Source organism: Saccopteryx leptura, chromosome 3, assembly GCF_036850995.1.
Source record: "Saccopteryx leptura isolate mSacLep1 chromosome 3, mSacLep1_pri_phased_curated, whole genome shotgun sequence".
Taxonomy (NCBI): Eukaryota; Metazoa; Chordata; class Mammalia; order Chiroptera; family Emballonuridae; genus Saccopteryx; species Saccopteryx leptura.
Genome location: NC_089505.1, coordinates 369,868,002 through 369,889,881, shown reverse-complemented (window position 1 = coordinate 369,889,881; position 21,880 = coordinate 369,868,002). Strand labels below are relative to the sequence as shown.

Below are 21,880 nucleotides of genomic sequence, written 5' to 3'. Positions count from 1 at the left end.
TCTTCTTTATAAAAACACTACTTGAGAAAATAAATTCCTAGGTGAAATTAATTTACTCAACTTAAAACTTTTGTACCGCCTGTCCAGATGGTGGTGCAGTAGATAGAGCGTCAGACTGGGATGCAAAGGACCCAGGTTCAAGACCCCGAGGTCGCCAGCTTGAGTGTGAGCTCATCTGGTTTAAGCAAGGCTCACCAGCTTGAGCCCAAGGTCGCTGGCTTGAGCAAGGGGTCACTTGGTCTGCTGTAGCCCCTTGGTCAAGGCACATATGAGAAAGCAATCAATGAACAACTAAGGTGTCACAACGAAGAATTGATGTTTCTCATCTCTCTCCCTTCCTGTCTGTCTGTCCCTATCTGTCCCTCTCTCTGACTCTTTCTGTCTCTCTCACAAGAAAAAAACAAAACTCTTTTACCAAAGATTTCTGATAACAAAAGGAAAGGACCATTGCGTAATTTTTTGCCTACTGTTTTTGTTAGTAACAGTCGTTTCTGTGGGGGGTGTTTTCAGGGCATCATTCAGAAGATAGTGGACAGCCACAAAGTGCAGCACGTGGCCTGCTATGGGTTCCGGCTCAGCCACCTGCGCTCAGAGGAGGTCCACTGGCTGCACCTGGACATGGGCGTCTCCAGCGTCAGGGAGAAGTACGAGCTCGCACACCCGCCGGAGGAGTGGAAGTAAGTGCACACCGCTTCGTGGCACTCACACACGCTCTGTTTTCCGTGTTCAGTCATGACCTAGAGGGTGAACATCTGCTGCTCACACGGGCGTCCTTGCGCCTCCTGCCTGACGGTGGCTGGTGACCACTGACCCGTGATCGTCCTGTCTTCTGTGCGGTCGTCTCTGGTCGTGCTGGCTCTGGCTGCTGCGGCCGTCCGCTCCTCTCCGCTGGGGCGGCTGTTGCCGCTCATGCTGCCCGGCCTGCACTGCTTGCTTTCGGCTCTGCCCTGCCAGCTCCGGCCCCGGTGGACGGACTGCTGCACCCTGGTGTGCGGCAGGGCTGCTGTGCCCGGAGAAGGTGGCAGCCGGCTCCTTCCCGGGCTCGTGTCCCCTGTGCACCTGGGACGTTCCATCGGGAAAGGATCTCCTAGTGACACGCGCTGACTTAAACTAATGACCCGAGATGAATTAAACGACTTCCCTACAATTGTCCTTCCCTGGCTCTCTCCTAATCATTGTTTCTCACTGTTGAGTAAGCCGACCTGCTAGTAGAAAAGTTGCATGTCTGCCCCAGTTGGAGCGGAGAGGGGGTTCTCGTGTGGGTCGGTGACCCACAGCAGGAAAAGGGACTTCTGGCTGGAGAGGGGTTCAGGCAGCAGCAGCTGCTGTCCTCCTGGACAGGTGAGACTTCTCAGAGGAAAGCCCACGTGTTAGGTTCATAAACCTCCATGTGAACTAAGTCTTACGCCAGTTAGGCTGCATTAAAGAAGTAGACTTGTATTTTCAGGTTTATCGAATAGGAACTTACAAACAGAATTTTCTGTGACAGTGTAGTTGGTTTCCATCAATGGCTAGTGCAGACTTGACCTCCAGCTGTTCACTCAGTTAACCAGGTAAGCGTTTAGACCGAGGCCTGCCCACGAGTTAGTGCCGGAGGCGTTTTCATTTCTGCCTTCCTCCCGGGAGCCTCCTACGCTCTGTGCCGCGTGTGCAGAGCGTAAGTCTCCAGGAACAGCAGTTTGTTCTTGTTTTTTCGAGCCCGTTTATTTTCCCCGTGTTCAGGTGACATAGAAGAAGCACTGCTTTGTGTGAGGCAGCCTGACTCTCAGAAGTAAGTCCCACTGGGACAGGGCTGGCTAGCTAGGACTTCATGTGGGCCGACCCTGTGCCTTGACCACCGCTGCCATCGGTGACACCGAGGAAGGTGGTGGGGAAGCCACCGCTGAGTGGCCGTGAGGAGCCAGGGCTGCGCCCGCTGCCCACTCTCTGACCTGCACGTTTGGAATCCGGAGAGCACGTCTCACTCCCTGCTCCCCAGGCCCCTGCAGTCGACTCCCACCCTGCAGTACAGCAGGGAACGGGGCCACACGGCCGGTCAGGCCGCACTCACTGGTCATTGGTGCACAGCTCCAGCTTGGCTGTCTGTGCAGGGCAGGTTTCTAGGACCAGCATGCCCTCTCAGTAGGAATGAGGCCATCTGACCGTGCGGGGAATGTGGCCAGACTTACGCGGCTGGTAAGGGTCAGCTGGATGGTAGGCAAAGGTAACGAAGGAAAGCGTAGCCAGAGGGACAGCTGCTACCAATGTTGCGTTTTCAGGACTGTGAGGTTCCTACAGGTTGTTCTTGTGTTTAAAAGGAGAGGGAGAGGGGATGTGAAGTGTCACTCATGAAGAAGGGACTATTAAAAATAACCAAACAGAAGTTCTAAAATCACTGGAAAGATAAAGCAGATTAGGTACAGCAGATTAGGTACATTAGTAACAGGAATGGGTCCAAGAAAAGGCACCCAGAGCACAGCAAAGGGAGAAGAACAGCTGGAAAGTAGGACAGCAAGTGTGTGACATGAAGAAGGAGAAGCCAGTGCGCTCCTGAGAGGCAGTTGAGAAGAAGAGGATAAAAAAAGAGGAAGGGAAAGTGATTCAGAGATTATGGCTGAGAATTTTCTAGAATCCATGAATGGCAGGAGTCCTCAAATACAAGGTGAACATAAAATCCCAAAGGTTAATAAAACTAAATCCACACTTTGGCAGATTATGGTAGAAGAGTGTTGTGAAACAAGAAAAGATGATGTTGAAAGCAATCAGAAAAATTCAGACTCCTCGCCGGCAGCAGAGACACCGGGACAAGGGAGGGCAGGAGCTCCGGAGTGGTGAGGGGGGGCTGGGGCAGCACTGTGCCCAGTTCAAGCCCCATCAGGAGCTGGGCGACACAGACGTCTTCCTTAGTGTGCCGCCAGAGGACTGGCCTCCAGACGCGCTTCAGGGTGAGGGGGAGAGTGTCTGATGGAGGGTTTCAGAAGCAGGCGGAATGCTAGCCTTCGAATTGGGTAGGGCTAAATAAGCATTGCTCTAAAAATGAAAGTAGGGGTAAGAGCTGACTTTTTCCTATTAAAATGTAGACTAAATACTGGCTGCGTGGCCCAGTGGAGCTGGTCAGAATGAAAGCGCTGTCAGCAAAGCTTCAAATTATCCATCAGGGTAACAACTGAAACATCAGAAATAGGTTTGTGATTTACACAGCAGGTCAGTAAGGAGCTCTTAGAGAAGTGCAGCCACCAGCAAGAACGGAGAAGATGAAAGCATGGGGAACCAGGAGAGGCGGGGCCCCAAGGAAGAGTTTAGAAACAAATGCAGGGCCTTGGCCAGGTAGCTCAGTGGGTTAGAGAGTGTTGCCAGTCCGAGGAGACTCAGACATCAGGGTGGTTAACTCTCTTGCGGACTGGCACCTGTCCGCGGGCTGGTGGTTGAGAAACACCGGGTCAGAGCCTTGCCCACATACAGCAAGGTTGCGGGCTTTACCCTAGACCTGGGCACACAGCCAGTGAACGCACAGATGAGTGGGTTGATGTTTCTCTCTCTCTCTCTTTCCCCTTCCTCTCTAAACATCAATAAAAAAAAATGCAAGTATACTAACAACAAACACTCAGACTATTGATGTGTGATTAACAAATGTGTTTTAGCTCTCGGTTCTTTACAAGAGCAGTCTAAAATAGTTGTGATCAGACTTTTCTCTTTGACTCACAGGAAGAAATATATTTTGTCTTAAGATCCAGCACACGTGTACATGTGTGTCTTAAAATTAGTTGTGTGTAATGGGTCTACGTACATAGTGCATAGCCCATAGTCTTACTGTTAACACTGCGCTGTGAGGTTTTCTCTCCAGTGTCACTCTGTCCGTTCTGCTCCTTTTAGATGGATAGTTTCGTTACCCACTAACCGGGGAGGCGGGTGGATCAGTGTTGCTCTATTAATAGCCTGTGAAAGCAGTTTTAGTCAGCAAAGCATTGGTAGGGATATGGAGGGCAACTACATAATAAAAGGCTCATTTCACTGAGAATTTAATAAGTATAGAAAGAGATAAATCTAAAACTTATTAAATTAAGACATTTCTCAAAATGTACAAAGCAACAATATTAATAACAGAACTTACCTCCTAAGTAATTAAAGCAGAAGGAATACAAACAGTAGTGAACAGGTTTTTAAATTACGTATTTACCTATTTTTCTAATGCAGAAATACAGAATTTTGCACATAACAGTATATTAATCAGTTTTAAAGCACCTTCCCATTAATTCGGGGTGCAGAGTACAACAGCCACCTTGCCAGGGTCCCCAGTGCGCTGTCTTGGGCCATCCAGGCCACCAGTGTGCAGCAGCGGGCACAGTCCCTTCCTTCTGTGGGTGCTGTCTTCACACAGCCTCCTGGGCACTGGCCTGTCTCTGGCGAAAGCTGTCCTCCTCCTTTGCTGACCATTCACCTCCCTTCTCCTGCCCAGCCATTGCTCTGGGGCTGTTCCAGGGGCCTCTTTCTCTCTCTCCTCTCTCTGGACTGCTGATGGCATTAAATTCACACTGTAATTGGGTAGACGCAGGAAACCACAACAAGTCATGGCAATAATCCGGGCCGGGCTGGAAGGAAGACAGTGAGAAGCAGTTGTACAGGGGTGGATTTTTAAGGTAGAGCTCACGGGATTTGCTGGTGGATCTTTTAAAATGTGAACACCCAATGGCACATGTAAATCAGTCCTGCTCGGAGACTTCCTGCAGCTCCTATCCGCCTGAACCCACACCAGAGCCCCTGGCCGTCGGCCACCCATCTGCCCTGCTGTCCCATGCCAGCGTTGTGTCCCCCCATGTCTCCGGTTTCTGTGCCCATCGGCACTCGGGCTGGGGTGCACCTGGATGGTCTCCTCTGAGCTGCCAGCTCCTTGCTCCTGAGCCGTACAGCCTGCTCCGTCCCCTCTGCCCTTGTCTGCTGGCAGTGGTCACTTGCTCCACCAGCCGCCCCCGCCTCTCTCACTGGCTCCCACAGCAGCCCAGCGCTTTGCTCCTTGGGCCTTTGAGCTGCTGCTCTGTCCAGTGTGGCGTGGCCCTCCCTCCACTGGGGACGAGTGCACACAGTCCCCTCTCCCCTGTGGCCGTCTCCGACGTCTGCCTGTAGAGCCCACGGCCTGCTGCTGCCGTTTCCCTCCTCAGGGACCTGGTCTCGGTGACCACTCTGTTCCCATGTCTCATCCTGCCTGATACATGTACTAACGGGCACCCAGTAAGAAATGTGAGTGAATCGGATGTGTTCATGAAACTGTAAAGTAAACCAAGAGGCAAAAAGCTGTGATGGGATACGCACTTATATTCAGCCAGGAACAAAAGGTCAGTGTGTTCATAACGAGCCTCCGTGTTAGCACGTGCCCACGAGGTGCCAGGTGTGTGCCGGCCCTGGGCTGCTGTCCCGGACATTCCTTCCCGTGAGCCGCCCTGTGGAGGAGGTGCTGTCCTTTTGCCGTTGTACTCACGAGAACGCCGTGGTTTGGAGAGGCTTGATAGTGTTCCGAGAACCGGGCAGCTTCCCCGGTGGCCGAGTGGAAGCTGAGTGTGGGCAGCTGGCCGCTTCTGCTCTGCCGCTGGGCCAGCCATGGCGCTGCAGAAGCAGAGCGGGTGATCACTTCTCTCTGTGGCAGACACCTCCTTTCTGTCCAGGCCACCAGCTTCTGGCTTTAGTTCATGTTCAGGGGACAGCACCAGACCCATAGAATAATTGGTTTCAGTTTTGTTTCTGTGAGGCTGGAGCAGAGCTGGTTTTGGTGCTTCCAGCAGTAGGAGCTGTTCCTATTGTTAAATAACCCTGAGATGTAAGTTCCACTCGAGTCTTCCGTTTTCTGACATGTTGGTTGGCTGGCGTGCAGCACACGTGTTTGGTCGGAGCCAGCTCAGGCAAGATGACCTGCTAGTAAAGGTGCCAGGACACGTCCCGGGGAGGAAGGGCTGGTTCGAGAAGTGGCTGTTCTTGTAGGAAGAGGAACAACAAAGGTAGATCCTACCTCAAACAATACACAGCAATCCACTTGAGATGGACCAAGTTTTAAAAAAAGAGGAAATGGAAAATATAGTTGAATGGTACATTCTGGCCCTGGAATAGGAAGATTTTCTTTTTATTTTTTTAATGGGAGAGAGATGAGAGGCATCAGCTCGTAGTTGCAGCACCTTAGTTGTGCATTGATTGCTTCTCATATGTGCCTTGACTGGGGGGGGGGGGGGGCTCCTGTTAAGCTCGTGACCCCTTGCTCAAGCCAGCAACCTTGGGCTTTTAAGCCAGTGATATTTGGACTCAAGCCAGTGACCCTGCGCTCAAGCTGATGACCTTGGGGTTTTGAACCTGGGTCCTTAGCATCCCAGGTTGACACTCTATCCACTGTGATGCCACCGGTCAGGTGGAAGGTTTTCTTAATACTCCAGAATGTTCACTGTAAATGGAGAGAACAGCAAATTTGATATCAATTTTTATTTCTGTGAGATTTGAACCTAGATATTTTTTATGCTACCCACATAAGGTGGCACCTCTGAGAAAATAGTTGGGACATATACAACTGACAAAAGATGGTGCCTAGGTCCTGGTCAGGGAGCTCAGTTGGTTAAGGGTGTCATTCCGACACACCAAAGTTGCAGGTTCGATCTCTGGCCAGGACACATACAAGAAGCAACTGAGTGAGACAACAAATTGATGTTTCTTTTCTTTCTCTCTCTCTCTAAAATAAATAAATTTTTTAAAAAAGATTGTGCCTAGAGTAGAAGTACTGATCAATATGAAATTTGCAAACAACTCTTTAAATGGGCAAGAGATATGAAGGTATTTTTGTAAAAGAGAGAAGGTTGGCCAGTATCCACAGGAAGACACTGTCAGTTTCATTAGTGATCAGATTAGGAAGATGCAAATTAGTGATTAGGGAGATGCCAATTAGTGGTTAGGGAGATGTCAGTTTGGACCACAGTGAGATTTCGGCTTACACTATCCGGTTGGCATAAAGTGAGTTTTCTGACAGTATCAATAGCCAGAGAGGTTGTGGACCAACCAAATCTTGTCCACCCTGCGGGGAGAATGTCAAAACGGGTGAACCCGTTTGGCAAGTAGCCTAGCAGCCGTGCAGTCCCACTCCACGTTCTGTCCTGAGAGACGTGCATCTCTGTCATCGTGCCAGAGAGACAAAACATCCACAGACGAAGCATTGCCAGTCAGTCCCCCGGGGGGTGTCCTGGGGTGAAGGGGCAGAGGGAACTAGGCCGACCAGAGCCCCTGCAGGGGAGCCGCCTGCCCTCTCCCCCCAGAGCCCTAGGGTCCCAGAGGAACTGGGCTGAACTGTGTCCTCTGTTCACGAGCGCCTTCCCTCTCCTGCATCCTTCCCACTCATCCAGGAGGGAGCAGGGGCTCGACTACCTGCCACTGGGCTCCTGGGAGGTCCCAGTTCAGGCCGTGGTGTTTGGTGGGCCCTGAGTCAGCCGGTGAAGTTTAGATTGCAATACCATGCGAGTTTGTAACGCAGCAGCAGGTGTTCGGCAGTTAGGAGAGATTCCCACCAAACAGGTTTAAACTGAAAAGTTTTGTACCTCCATAGTTAAATCTTAGCTAACTGAATTTTAATAACTAAATTTTAGTTATTTGGAATCACCTGCCTGGAGTGGTTGGGCTGGCTTCTGAGTGGGCTAATCAGTTCTAATTGGTTTGTAGGAGCTTTTGGGGACATGGCTCTGTCCCCACACACGGTGGACCAGGGCTCTGAGGGCCAGGTCTCAGAGAGGGCTTCCTTGGCGTTTGGGAAAGTGTGGGCAGAGCAACGGAAAAAGCATCTCTTTCATTGTTTCCAAGATGTAGGTCACGTCCTTCTGCTCACTACTGCCTGTGCTCTGCTCTGTGCTCTGCTCACTACTGCCTGTGCTCTGCTCTGTGCTCTGCTCACTACTGCCTGTGCTCTGCTCACTACTGTCTGTGCTCTGCTCACTACTGCCTGTGCTCACTACTGCCTGTGCTCTGCTCTGTGCTCTGCTCACTACTGCCTGTGCTCTGCTCTGTGCTCTGCTCACTACTGCCTGTGCTCTGCTCTGTGCTCTGCTCACTACTGCCTGTGCTCTGCTCTGTGCTCTGCTCACTACTGCCTGTGCTCTGCTCTGTGCTCTGCTCACTACTGCCTGTGCTCTGCAGAGGGCTTTCTCTTCAGATCTGTGCAGGGGAAAAGCCTTTTAGATGAGGAAGGAAAAGTGTCGTTTTTCAAAGATGACCAAAAAAACCCCCAAAAGTATACTTTAATGAAGTTTTAGATTGTATTTTGATACAAGATTTTTATGTTATCTAGCAATGACATTCCATGTGTGTATACCTTTAATTTGAAAAGCCTGTGTTTCATTATAATACTGAATTCAACAAGAGTTCTTAAAAAAGATTTACAGCCTTAAGACAGTAAATAGAGAAACACCTTGACAAGTTTCAAAGTGACATCTTTGAAAACCAGGATAACAGACTTTTTTTTGAGAAAGAGAGAGAGAGAGAGATAGAGACGGGAAGGGAGAGAGATGAGAAGCATCAACTCATAGTTGTGTCACTTTAGTTGTTCATAGATTGCTTCTCATACGTATAGCCTTGACCCGGGGCTCCAGCTAAGCCAGTGACACCTTACTCCCTTATTCAAGCCAGTGACCTTGTGCTCCAGCCAGCAACTTTGGGTTCAAGCCAGCAACCAGGGGACTATGTTGATGATCCCACACTGAAGCCTGATGAGCCCCCTCTCTAGCTGGCGACCTCAGGGTTTTGTACTTGGGACTTCAGCGTCCCATGTTGATGCTCTATCCACTGCTCCATCACCAGTCAGTCACTTCTAAATTCACCGATTTATTAAACTCCTGAATGCTTCTGCTCCAGACACCGACAATACAAAGATGAGTAAGTTTCTAGTCATCTATGGCTAGACAACTGATATCTATTAACCCATATTATTAACCCAGTTTTATTATTCAAGGAAGTGCCAATTAAAAACCACTCTGCATTATTGCAATAAATAATTGTCAGCATAACTAAAATGGAACAGTTAGAAACACTAAGTAGAGGTGAGCCTGGAGGGAGCAGAGCGCTGCATGCTGCGGGTGGGAGCTTAGACTGGCATAGCTTCTGCTCACTGTTGGGTGACTCTGGCTGCAGCTGAAGTGTGTGTTCGCTGTTATCCAGTGACTCAGTTCCGTGTGGGGCCGTGGGGCCCCAGCAGAAATGTGTGCATGTGTTCCCCAGAAGACATGCACAGCAGCCTTCATTATGGGCAGAGAGGGCGCGCGCGTTCTGGTGAGGTTCGTATCAGCCTGTCTTGAAGCTTGGCTTCTTGAGCAAATCACTTTTTTTATGCTTCGAGGAAGAAACAAAGAGTGCTCACAGCAGCATTATAACTAATAGTCAAAAAGTGCAAACAGGCCTGACCTGTGGTGGCGCAGTGGGTAAAGCGTCAACCTGGAAACACTGAGGTTGCTGGTTCAAAACCCTGGGCTTGCCTGGTCAAGGCACATATGGGAGTTGATGCTTCCTGCTCCTCCCCCTTCTCTTTCTCTCTCTCTCTCTCTCTCTCTCTCTCTCTCTCTCTCTCTCCCTCTCTAAAATGAATAAATAAATAAATAAAAATTATTAAAAAAAAAAAGTGCAAACAGGCCTGAGCTGTGGTGGCGCAGTGAGATAAAGCGTCGACCTGGAACACTGAGGTCGCCGGTTCAAAACCTTGGGCTTGCCTGGTCAAGGCACATATGGGAGTTGATGCTTCCTGCTCCTCCCCCTTCTCTCTCTCTCTCTCTCTCTCACTCCTCTCTCTCTAAAAAATCAATAAATAAAATATTAAAAAAAAAAGTGCAAACAACTCAAATGGCCATCAGCAGTAGTGTGGCTGAATAGTTGTGGGACATCATAGCTCCCAGCTCTGAGCGAATGTGGATGTGGATGACTGTCACAAGCACATTGGTGAATGGAGGCGGCCAGGCCCTGGAGGGGGCCTGCTGTGGGATTCCCTCCAGGTGACATTGGCCACCAGGCCTGGCCGAGGGAGGGCGCTGCCCCGGGCAGCTGGGCAGGGTGCCTCGGAGGCCGGGGGACTGCTGGGCTGCCATCACGCTCTCTCCTTGCAGAGCCATTGAGCTGAAGACACTTATTGTGCACATTTTTGTGCTGAAAAATAAAACATTTACAGATTAATTGGTTATATTTTTAACTTACTATTAAAATCATATTTATTGCAGAGCAATTGTCAGTGCGTCCTGTCATATTGTAATTGTAGACAATGACTTGAAAAAATTACTGATTTCTAATTGTTCTATTTTGTGAATTATTTTTTAGATATGAATTGAGAATTCGTTATTTGCCAAAAGGATTTCTAAACCAGTTTACTGAAGACAAGCCAACTTTGAATTTCTTCTATCAACAGGTATAGGAGGGCGATTTAATCTACTTTTTTTTTTTTGTTTCTTTGAATCCTGTTTATGACACAGCTTTATTTCAGAATAAGATGAAACCAAACGTGTGGGAGAATATGAATGTGTCACTATGGCAGTGAGAATCTTTAGTGAGAGTTTGAGAACTTTGGACACTTTGAGATTTTTGTATGCGTGGGTAAATCTTAAGTCCTGAGTGACACCCTTGTTCACTCTGTGACTCAGGTAGAACATGCCCGGTGGCAGCAGCCTTGCCCGCCACAGGCCTGCGCGTCAGAGCCAGCTGCACCCACACCCTCTCGGTGGCGGCTGCACAGCAAAGCCCGAGCTGGCGTCCTTGCAGTAGAGCAGCTTGTGTTTTGCCCCTTCAGATACTAGTCAGGCAGTGACTCTATGTGGCGTAAATAAACAGCACAGTTTCCTGTCAGTGTTAGTGGACGGTGCCCTCACAATTGTCTGATGAGTATCACAGACACTTGTACGTACAATTTTGCCACTAAATGCATTTTGTAAGTTTTCTTTTAAAGATTGTATTTATTGATTTTACAGAAAGATGGGGTTGGGGAATGAGAAGTATCAACTAATAATTGCTGCACTTTAGTTGTTCATTGATTGTCATACATGCCTTGACCGTGCAAGCCCGGGGTTTTGAACTGGTGACCCCACCGTCCCAGGTTGACGCTTTATGCGCTGTGCGGGCTCAGGCCTGGTGCACTTGGTAATTTTTTTTTTTTTTCTGAAGCTGGAAACGGGGAGGTAGCCAGACAGACTCCCGCATGCGCCCGACCGGGATCCACCTGGCACGCCCACCAGGGACGATGCTCTGCCCATCTGGGGCGTCGCTCTGTTGCAACCAGAGCCACTCTAGCGCCTGAGGCAGAGGCCATGGAGCCATCCCCAGCGCCCGGGCAAACTTTGCTCCAGTGGAGCCTTGGCTGCGGGAGGGAAGAGAGAGACAGAGAGGAAGGAGAGGGGGAGGGGTGGAGAAGCAGATGGGTGCTTCTCCTGTGTGCCCTGGCCGGGAATCGAACCCGGGACTCCTGCACGCCAGGCCGATGCTCTACCACTGAGCCAACCGGCCAGGGCCCGCACTTGGTAATTTTTGGTTGACTAAAGATATTTATTAAATGTCTACTGTGGGTCACGAATGCAGAAAGGAATGACTCTGCACCTTTCAGGTGCTTAGTCTGGGGGAGCCTGTGACAGCTGTGTCGCATTCAAGCCGATGCTGTGCTAGCGACTGATGGAACGCGGGAGGGCCTGCCACCCAGGGAGGTTTGGAACCAAGGGGGCTCCCTGGGAGCTCCCACGAGGATGAGATGGCTGTAGGAGACACTGTGTGTGCGTCTGAGCCAGCGTGGTTTGCAAAGCAGGGTAAAAGGCAGAGGGACCTCTCACAGAGGGTGAGAGGCAGGTTTTCTCCTGTAGGTTACTAGGAGCCACTCAAGTCAGGAGTGATGTCCTGATCAGAACTCGTATTTTTTAATTTTTTTGTGGCAGAGACAGAGAGAGACAGAAAGAGGGACAGATAGGGACAGACAGACAGGAAGGGAGAGAGATGAGAAGCATCAATTCTTCGTTGTGGCACCTTAGTTGCTCATTGATTATTTCTCATATGTGCCTTGACCATGGGCCTTCAGCAGACTGAGTGACCCCTTGCTCAAGCCAGCGACCTTGGGTCCAAGCTGGTGAGCTCTGCTCAAACCAGATGAGCCTGCTCTCAAGTCAGCAACCTCGAGGTCTCGAACCTGGGTCCTCCACGTCCCAGTCCGACTCTCTATCCACTGCGCCACCTGGTCAGGCCACCAAGTACATGTTTATGAAAGAGATCCTCATGTAGTCACAGCAATGTCCCCCAGGGATGGCCTGTCCCAGACTCAGGTGTTAGCAAACGAGGGAGGAAAGGCAGTGTGAACTGCAGAGGGTGAGGGGCAGGACAGCTCTCCCACTGTCAGAAGTTAGCAGTGGCCAGGTGAGCCCAGAGCTCTGCAGGTGTGTGTGGCACCGAGCACACTGACAGTGTTGTAGGGAAAAAATAGTTGAACAGTGAAATTTCAGGTGATTTGAACTGATAATTGTACTTCGAGGGCTCTGTAAGATTTCCAGCCCTGGCTGGATATCTCAGTTGGTTGGAGCATCGGCCCGAAGCACTGAAGTTGCTGGCTCGATTCCTGGTCAGGGCACATACAGGAACAGATCAATGCCCTCCCCTCTAAAAATCAGTAAATAAGAAATAAGATTTCCACGTGTGTTTGGAAGGGATGCCCACAGGAACATGGTAGTGACAGGAAGGACCTGGGAAGTGTTGCGATGTCTTTCATAAGAGCTTAGCGAGGTAAGCTCTGCTGCCTTTCAGATCTGCACCCTCCTAACTAGGGCAGTGCCGCTCTGCATTGACGCAGAAGGCGGGCCACGCGCTGGCGTCTGAAGCCAGCTGTGGGTAGAGCATGCGCAGTGCAGTTCCATTTATGGGGAATGTGTGCATTTTATTTTTACTCAGATATTACAAGAGAGTTTTGAAAATAGTGTGATCTTTGCAATGCTGCATTGGCAAATAATTATGTATTTATTTGTCTTGTGATAATTCTCAGGCAGAGTCTGTCCCGATAGCATGCACAGAAATTCCGCAGTGGTATAGGGTGACCTGCACCGCTTCCAGCTTGGGAGCAGCTTTAATTCCAGTGCTGAAAAATCCATTGGGAATTCAGGAAACTCTCCCCGCCAACCCTCCCCACCAAAAAAAAAGTATAAATAAAAAATTGGCTCTTCAGCTGTCTTTAGCCAAATTTATTTAACTGAGAATGTAGCTACAATATCTTGTAAGAAATTGAGTGTGGAAATTTTCATGAATTTCTGAGATAAAATTTTATAGGTGCCTCAGAATTTTGTGAAACCGTTCTCTAATTTTAAAAGTCTTTAATATTTGCTGTATAAGGTACAGGGTATATCATATATTCTGAGGTGTGACAATAAGACAGGGTGTCCCCACTGCTCTGGGGGGGGGGGTGAGCACGCCCAGGCCCCCTCAGAGCTCTGGAGGCATTTTCTGTCTGGTCTGGCCGGGGCTGTTGGGAAGCGGCTCTGGCTCCGTCTTCCTTTGCAGCTGGTCTGTCTTCTCTGTCCTCGGCTGTCGGGCCTTGTCCTGGTCCGCAGAGACCCGCAGTTACCTTGCAGACCAGGGGTGGGCTCCCACCTCCTTGTTCCTTCTTCATCTGTGTTGTGCAGCCTCTGCTGAAGGTTCATGCCTTTTTCCTCACTTCTAGAAATGTCTTAGATGGCATCTCCTCAGATGCTGTCTTTTCTTCGTTTTTTGTTATTCCTTCTGGGATTTCAGATTAGACCTACACTAGAGCTTCTCCGCCTGGCTCTGCTAACTTCTCTTTCCTGGTCTCCACTCCTTGTCTCTCTGGGATCTGTAGCTCAGATAGTCCTCAGGTCCTCAGCTCTGACCACGCCACACACACACACACTCTCTCTCTCTCTCTCTCTCTCTCTCTCTCTCTCTCTCTGCCGGGGCATCTTGTATGTCCCTTATTGCTAAGTTCCAGCCTTTTATTTCTTTATAATTTCATGAAGAATAAATGTCTGTATTCTGAATCTGAGTTACAGTATCTGACTCGTTTGGGCTCTCCATCTGTTGGGGGAGGCTCGCTCTGACTCTTGTTCAGTGATGCGTTTCCTTGTGTGTTTTCTTTGATCTGTTATTTTGTTGAACTTCACATGTGGGAGTCTCGAGGGTCTGTACTGAGGAATAGTGAACGTTCCTGAGTGTTAGCTCTGTTATTTCTGTTTTGGGAGAACCAGTGTTTTTACTGTTCAGGCTCTTCTGTCAGGGTAGAAATAAAAGAATTCTGAGAGAGAGAGAGAGAGAGAGAGAACTCACAATAACCTACCTTAATGTCATTATTTATTTTGAAATTTCACCCAGTTTCAGCCCACTGTTTGTTATGCCCCCCCATGTCCCACGCTTTGGGATGGTGTCATGAGGAAAACAATATGTCAGCGGACATGCTGAGTGTTGGGTGACTGACTGGTTGGATATTGTTCTGTGGACGCACAATTTCATTTAAAGATGTCCCAAATGTGACTCCTGGTGTGAGATATTACAAGTGATTCACTCAATGTTTTTGACCCATTTTAGAATATTCTGAAAGATATTAATCAGCATATTCTAAAAATAAACTAGAATATCATTATAACCAGCCCTGTTCACTATAGAGCAGAAGTCTATAAAAATAAGTTTTGACACTAAAGCTAATGACTTATTATGTAGCAAGAAAACTGATTTACCCTGCAATTGAATTTTTTCTTTGCCATAAAGCATCTTATTTCTCTTTATCTTTCTGAACTTACATTTGTTAAAACTTGCATTTGGCAAACTTTTGCAAATAGTGGTGGTCATTGGTTTGAAGGGCTGTGTCAACGGTTAGTCAAGAAGTTGTCATGTTAATTGAACTTGTACAGAAACCATTTGCACAATTGAAATTGTTAGGTCTTAAGATGCGTGGGTCTGACATGATGTTCTTGTTTTGTCCTACCAATATGTTAAAATTTAAATGAGTATATCCATCCATTGGCTCTTAACATTAAATGTAACATCATATCTTAACTCTGTGGTATAGAATATAAACTTGCCTATAGAAATATGCAAGAAGCTTTCTATTATTCGAGATGTGGGCAGTTTTTATGTTAAACCCCATGCTTAATTCCGTGCAGTCAGATGAAACACTCATAAATACAGCACCTGTGCACAGCAGCAAGTCCGAATACACCCTGTTCTTTAGGTAGGACAGTGACATCAACACGAAAACAGATTAATTCAGAAAGACAGGACACGACTTTCAGAGGTCTGCTCTGAAAGACTCTTGCCAATTTGCTGGACATGGAGCTGGTAGAAGATAGTAACCACAGGGTCTCAGGAGCATGGTGCGCGGTGACGGTGGCAGCGTGGCCGGGGACCGGAAGCCATGGCGAGCCTGGGCCCAGCGTGACGAGCTGGTCCCACGCAGTGTCCCTCTCGCTCCCGGTGGAGAATGTGCCCACTGGCACAGCATTCGGAGGCGTGTCCGCACAGAAGCTGAGGTGCAGGGCGGGCACTGCCATGCGACTCTGGGTCAGTGAGCTTTTCTGATCTTACATATGAAGTAGGACTTGCAAACCCTCAGCTGAGGAGGTGTGAGGATGGTAAATAATAGGCAGGGTGGGCAGAAGCAGGCTCGCAGCCGTCCATATGGAAAGCAGGGCAGTCCTTGGTGATAAACTGGTTCACACGCACAACTGGAGACCCACTTCTCCCCTCAGCTGTGTGTGAGACAGCAGCCTGGAGCCCGCCCTGCTGGGTGGTCCCCACATACGGCTGGTTCCGCAGTGTTGTCTTTGTTCTGTTCAGGCCTCTTCTAATGAACCGGGGCTGTGGCAGCGTCCGGCTCAGTGACCTGTGAAGACTGAATGAGTTGTTTATTTATTCATTCATTTACTTATTTATTTTAGAGAGGAAAAAGAGAGAGAAGGGGAGGAGCAGGAAGCATCAACTCCCACATGAGCCTTGACCAGACAAGCCCAGGGTTTTGAACCAGTGACCTCAGTGCTCCAGGTCGACGCTCTATCCACTGTGCCCCCACAGATCAGATTACACATAAGTCTGCCTGAATGGTGCCCAGTACGTTTGCCTCAAGCACTTACATATACATGCTCACACTAAGTGCTCAATAGTTGCATTTATTTTTTACAAATGAAAGCAATACATTCTGTGGGGACTAGATAGGAGGGGCATGGTAGTCAGAAGAGTTTTATGAAAGAAAGGAACACTGAGTGTGAAAGGCCCAGAGGCCTGACGGGCGTCGGGGTGTGGGCGCTCAGGGCCTGGCTGGCGGCAGGGGCGCCAGACCGCAGGGCGCTGGCCAGCCGGGATCACTCTCCATCCTCCGCTCAGGGAAGCCGCCTTGGGGAAGCCACCGGGCTGGCGGGGGGCATGGGGGCGCAGAGGGCTGGTTGTGACGGCCTGTTCCATCCTGGGTCAGTACACTTCCTGGAACACGTCAGCCACCTCACACCACACATGGACTTCAGGCCCTGGTCATCCAGCTCTGAGGGTCCAGAGCAGGAGGTTGCTGCTGAGGGAAAACCACTCTCAAAACTTGTAAGTCACATTTGTACAAAAGGGATTTCCCATAAAGGTTGTTACATTATAACTTTCCCTTTTTTATTTTTGCAACTAACGTGAATTTGATTTTGATGAATGAAAGTGATTACATTTTTACCACCTATAAGTAGTGTTTAAAAATTACATAATTAACCATTGAGACAATTTTGTGATGCATTTTCCTCAACATGTAATTGATACTCTGCTTTCTTCGAGGTATGCACCTAAGACTATTCAATGTTTCAGTCAGAACAACTGTGGTGTAACACATAAATATACCTCTTGATTTATCTCTTGTGACTTTATTTTTTAATAATAAACCTACTAGTGATTCAAGTTCTTAGTTTTAAATTTGGATTTACTTTTTGCTACAGAAGAAAGAGCCAACTGAAATGTAAACAAAATGATTTTAGAATTAAAACTTTTTACTTAATTCAGTGGATTAATTTAGTTCCACCGAATCAGTCTTAAATACCTACTCTACATAAGGAATAGAAGTGACTAATGCTGTAAGTCTTACCCAGAAAGTAACATTTATACGAAGAGGCATGGAAAGCTCAGTGTGATCACTGCTTATCTGCTCATTCATTTGCTCACTAATTCAGTCCCTAAATGTTGATTACCTTCACAGTCAAGGTGCTAATGCAGAAAATAAAGTGTGGTTTGAGAGGAAGTGTAGAGGTCAGAACGAGCAGATGGCTGACCACTGCTCCCGCCGCCCGAGAAGGGCTGACAGGGCAAGGACAGGTGTGAGCGGGTGTGAATTCTCGGTCTGCTGGATTCTTTTCTCTGCGGGAAAGACATGCGGCAGGTTGACTGCAGAACTCCTGAATCAGCGTGTAGGCGAGCTTCCTAGGCAAGTGTTGTTGAATTTCCGGACGGTTTCAGCTGACCATTTGGGGTCTGTCATGAATTTAAAGAGAATCTCAGCCCTGGCCGGTTGGCTCAGTGGTAGAGCGTCGGCCTGGCGTGCAGGAGTCCCCCGGGTTCGATTCCTGGCCAGGGCACACAGAAGCGCCCATCTGCTTCTCCACCCCTCCTCCTCTCCTTCCTCTCTGTCTCTCTCTTCCCCTCCGCAGCCAAGGCTCCATTGGAGCAAAGTTGGCCCGAGCGCTGAGGATGGCTCCATGGCCTCTGCCTCAGGCGCTAGAAGGCTCTGGTCGCAACAGAGCGATGCCCCAGATGGGCAGAGCATCGCCCCCTGGTGGGCGTGCCGGGTGGATCCCGGTCAGGCGCATGCGGGAGTCTGTCTGACTGCCTCCCCGTTTCCAGCTTCAGAAAAATACAAAAAATAAATAAAATAAAAAAATAAAGTGAATCTCATACTGTAGCTCTTCCAGTTGCTTGGCAGGAAGCTTGGGAAGGAGGTGTGTGATTTGTTTCGCATGTGTTGGTTTTGCCAGGCAGTGAGAGTAGTCGGATAATTATGCAACCTGGGGGAGGTGGGGTCTTTGCAAGGGAACCTCGTGATGATGAACTACCTAGTAGAACAGCGGTTCTCAACCCGGCAGGGTCGCCTAAAGCCATCGGAAAATACATAATGCATATCAGGTATTTACATTCCAAATCATAACTGTAGCAAAATTACAGTTATGAAGTAGCCACCAAAATTATTTTTTGGTTTGGGGTCACTGCAACATGAGGAACTGTATTGCGAGGTCATGGCATTAGAAAGGTTGAGAACCACTGCAGTAGAAGGTGGACAAAATAATCCACTGGGAACAAGAAATTTTTGGAGCAGGTGAACTGACAGGCTAGGAGGTAACACATAATTTGGGATTTTTCTATCGCAGAGGTTAACACACTTTTCTGGAAAGACCCAGATAGTAAATATTACAGGGGTGAGGACCTAGACTCTAGAGGCAAAATCAGGGTGTTATGAAATACTGCATAACAAGAGCCGACCTGAATGTCCACAGTTCTGCTTGGTAAAATTCATGCTCTGACAGTTGGGTGCTTGTGGGAGGAAGGGAGCTCCATTTGGGGGGAGGACGTTCCCCTAACCGAGGTGCAGGTGGCACTCCCCAGCATCACTGTCAGTGTCAGGCACTGACCCCTGATGGTCATCTGTGAGGAGGCTCATCCGCTTCATCTGTGAAGATGTCCTCACGCTGAGCTGCTCCGGTGCCGTATGGTACAGCAGTTGTGTTAGTTGAGTGCAATCATTGTTGGAAGGCATTTGTAAAATTTATTAGATTAGGCCCTGACCAGTTGGCTCAGTGGACAGAGCGTCAGCCCAGCGTGTGGACATCCTTCATTCAATCCACAGTCAGGGCACACAGGAGAAGCAACCATCTGCTTCTCCACCCCTCTCCCTTCCCTTCTCTCTCTCTTCTCCTCTCACAGCCAGTGGCTCAATTGGTTGGAGCATTGGCCCCGGGTGCTAAAGATAGCTCTGTTGGTCCGAGCATCAGCCCAGGCACTGAGGATGGCTTAGTTGATTTGAGCATCGGCCCCAGATGAGGGTTGCTGTGTGGATCCCAGTCAGGGCAGATATAAGAGTCTGTCTATCTCTCCTCCTCTCACTTAAAAAAAAAATCTATTAGATTTCTTGTCTTTCTATTAGACTTTAAGCATGTTTTATTACTTTGCAGATTAATCATAGTTGGTGGGTCAGTTGCAGAGTTAAATGGATTTTTAAATGTATAAATTTTCCCGGTCTTGCACTTAGGTCCAAAAATGCAGTTGGAACTGAAGCTTGAGTTAAGAAAACATGTCTGCCGCTAAGCTGTGTGGGAAGGGAGGTCCCCCTCATTTCTCCCCGGTGACGGATGGCAGGAGAGGGCGGTGGAGGGCAGCTTGGCGTTAACTGTGATTGGGACGATGTCGTTGTGTCTTCAAGTCCCAGTGTGTACACTCTTCTTAAGAGGAAAGACCCATGTATTTCTCTCAGTACTTCTTCATATTAGTCATCTTCATCTTCGTCATCCAGCGTGATTATTGACAGAGCATGTATGAAGCCTGAGAAAGTAAATGTTTATCCGGTGACTATGTCCACGGCACACTGTTTTCACACAGTGTTTCCCCCGTTCCTTCTCATTGTAGGTGAAGAGCGATTACATGTTAGAGATAGCTGACCAGGTGGACCAGGACATTGCTCTGAAGCTGGGCTGTCTGGAGATACGGTAAGGTGGTGGGCACTGTGCACCGAGGTCCCTGTTCATCATGGTTCTCGCTGTTTGGGGACATTACCCAGGGATTTTCCTCTCCCTCACAAAGATTATCAGTAAGAAATGGAGGGAAATGCGAGTGAGAGGATTCTGAACTAGGTTGATCACTCTCCCGCGTGTCTGATGCAGTCGCCCTGTGACACGGCCCGCCAGGAGTGGTGTGTGCACGCCCGGCCACGGCCGCCGCCCGGTGCCCCTGAGGAAAGACGAGCTTCAGAGTAGCTCACGTAGCCCCTCACACCTGGAGTCTGCGCCTCCGCGCTCCAGAGAGCCAGCCCGCTTCCCCGCCACGGGGAGGAGGGGCTCTGGAGCGGCCGGGCTGCGTGCTGCCGACCCGGTGGGGTCTGGGCGCTGTTCCTGGTCAGCCCGTCCGCAGCGGGGCCTCGGGTGGCTCACTGCGCCCACGGGGTGTCGGTGAGGACAGACATCCTGACGTGGGTCTCCTGATTTCAGACGGTCGTACTGGGAGATGCGGGGCAATGCGCTCGAGAAGAAGTCCAACTATGAAGTCTTAGAGTAAGTACTGCGTGTGGGAAATGAGCCGCCAAAGGCGACTATTCAGAGCTAGATCGCTCTTCAAACTGTTGTTTCTAGAGGTTTATCTTGACTAAAAAGTAAGTATTTTTGAAAAGGAAATATGTATTACAAAATAACATACTAGGAACTAATGTAGACATTTCCAGAGGCTGTTGGGTGGAGTGTGAGACGGTTGTGCACTCTGAGTTTGGACAGTGCGGGCAGGTGGGAGCGCTGGCCCAGCATCAGGCGGCGCCCGGAAGGGAGATTGCGAGGCTCAGAAATGTGGGTGGTCGGACAACAGTCACCGTTTCTGTGTGTGTGAGAAAGAGGAAAGGAGAGACAGAAGAAGCATCAACTCATACTTGTGTCACTTTAGGTGTTCATTGATGGCTTTTCATATGTGCCTTGACTGGGTGGGGGAGACTCCAGCTAACCGAGTGACCTCTTGCTCAAGCCAGGGACCATGGGGTCATGTCAGTGAACTCACGCTCAACTTGGCAACCTCAGGGTTTTGAGCCTGGCACTTCAGTGTCTCAGGTCAACACTCTATCTGCTGCGCCACCACCAGTCAGGCTGGGCAACAGTCACTTTGTTTTATTTTTTATTTATTTATTTATTTTGTATTTTTCTGAAGCTGGAAACAGGGAGGCAGTCAGACAGACTGGGATCCACCCGGCACGCCCACCAGGGGGCGATGCTCTACCCATCCAGGGTGTCGCTCTGTCACATCCAGAGCCATTCTACCGCCTGAGGCAGAGGCCACAGAGCCATGCCCAGCGCCCGGGCCATCTTTGCTCCAATGGAGCCTCGGCTGCGGGAGGGGAAGAGAGAGACAGAGAGGAAGGAGAGGGGGAGGGGTGGAGAAGCAGATGGGCGCCTCTCCTGTGTGCCCTGGCCGAGAATCAAACCCGGGACTCCTACACGCCAGGCCGACGCTCTACCACCAAGCCAACCGGCCAGGGCCACTTTGTTTTAGATAGAACACTTTGCTCATGAGGACACAGATTGGTTGCTGTTAATATTTTTATTCTGAAAACCATTAGGCCCAACTTTAGAGAGTGGAATAGGCATTATTTAGAATTTTATACCTATATAAAATTTTCTTTTTAAACCAGCTAAAGAGTTAACCATCTGTCCTCGTGTTTTCAGCTGCGGGTTGGGGGGGCACAGGCAGGGCTTCCTGCCCCCCAGCCCTGGAATTGGACCTTCCGAGGGCCACGCTCCCAGGGAACAAACTGGGTGTCACAGATGAGACTTTCATTCACATCTTTTGTAAAGTAGAGGCGATGGGTAGGAAAGAAGGCATCACCACAGGTCAGGTCAAATGTTATAAAGAAGTGTTTTATTATCAAGCTTAAAAACTGCATTGGTTAAACCAACGGAAGCTGAGGGCATCATGTTAAAATTCTTGTTCTGTGTGTGATGCCGTCAGTACTAACCCACAGCTCTCCAGTGCCTTCAGGGGTGCCCGAAGGAAAGGGGCGTGGACAGGGTGAGGGGTTGGCAGGCTCTGCCAACAGTTCTCTCCTACCTAGCGGTCAGTGCTCCTCGTCACCTGGCGCCGGCCCCTTCCCTCTCGTCCTTCCTTGTCTGTGTCACGCCACCTCGGGCGAGGATGGCTGCTGCGCCTTCCTCAGCACATTCGCACTCCGGAGGGGGGAGAG

General features: G+C 49.3%; 1 protein-coding gene across 14 annotated transcripts in view; it reads left to right on the top strand.

The window, feature by feature from the left end:
- PTK2 (protein tyrosine kinase 2) overlaps positions 1 to 21,880 on the top strand; it is a 192,686-nt gene that overhangs the window by 68,173 nt on the left and 102,633 nt on the right. For all 14 annotated transcript variants that reach the window (XM_066379591.1, XM_066379590.1, XM_066379584.1 and 11 more), the window contains 4 exons: positions 511 to 677; positions 10,291 to 10,378; positions 19,573 to 19,652; positions 20,151 to 20,213. In XM_066379591.1, the coding sequence (XP_066235688.1) occupies positions 511 to 677; positions 10,291 to 10,378; positions 19,573 to 19,652; positions 20,151 to 20,213 (398 nt within the window). The remainder of the gene's footprint in view (positions 1 to 510; positions 678 to 10,290; positions 10,379 to 19,572; positions 19,653 to 20,150; positions 20,214 to 21,880) is intronic.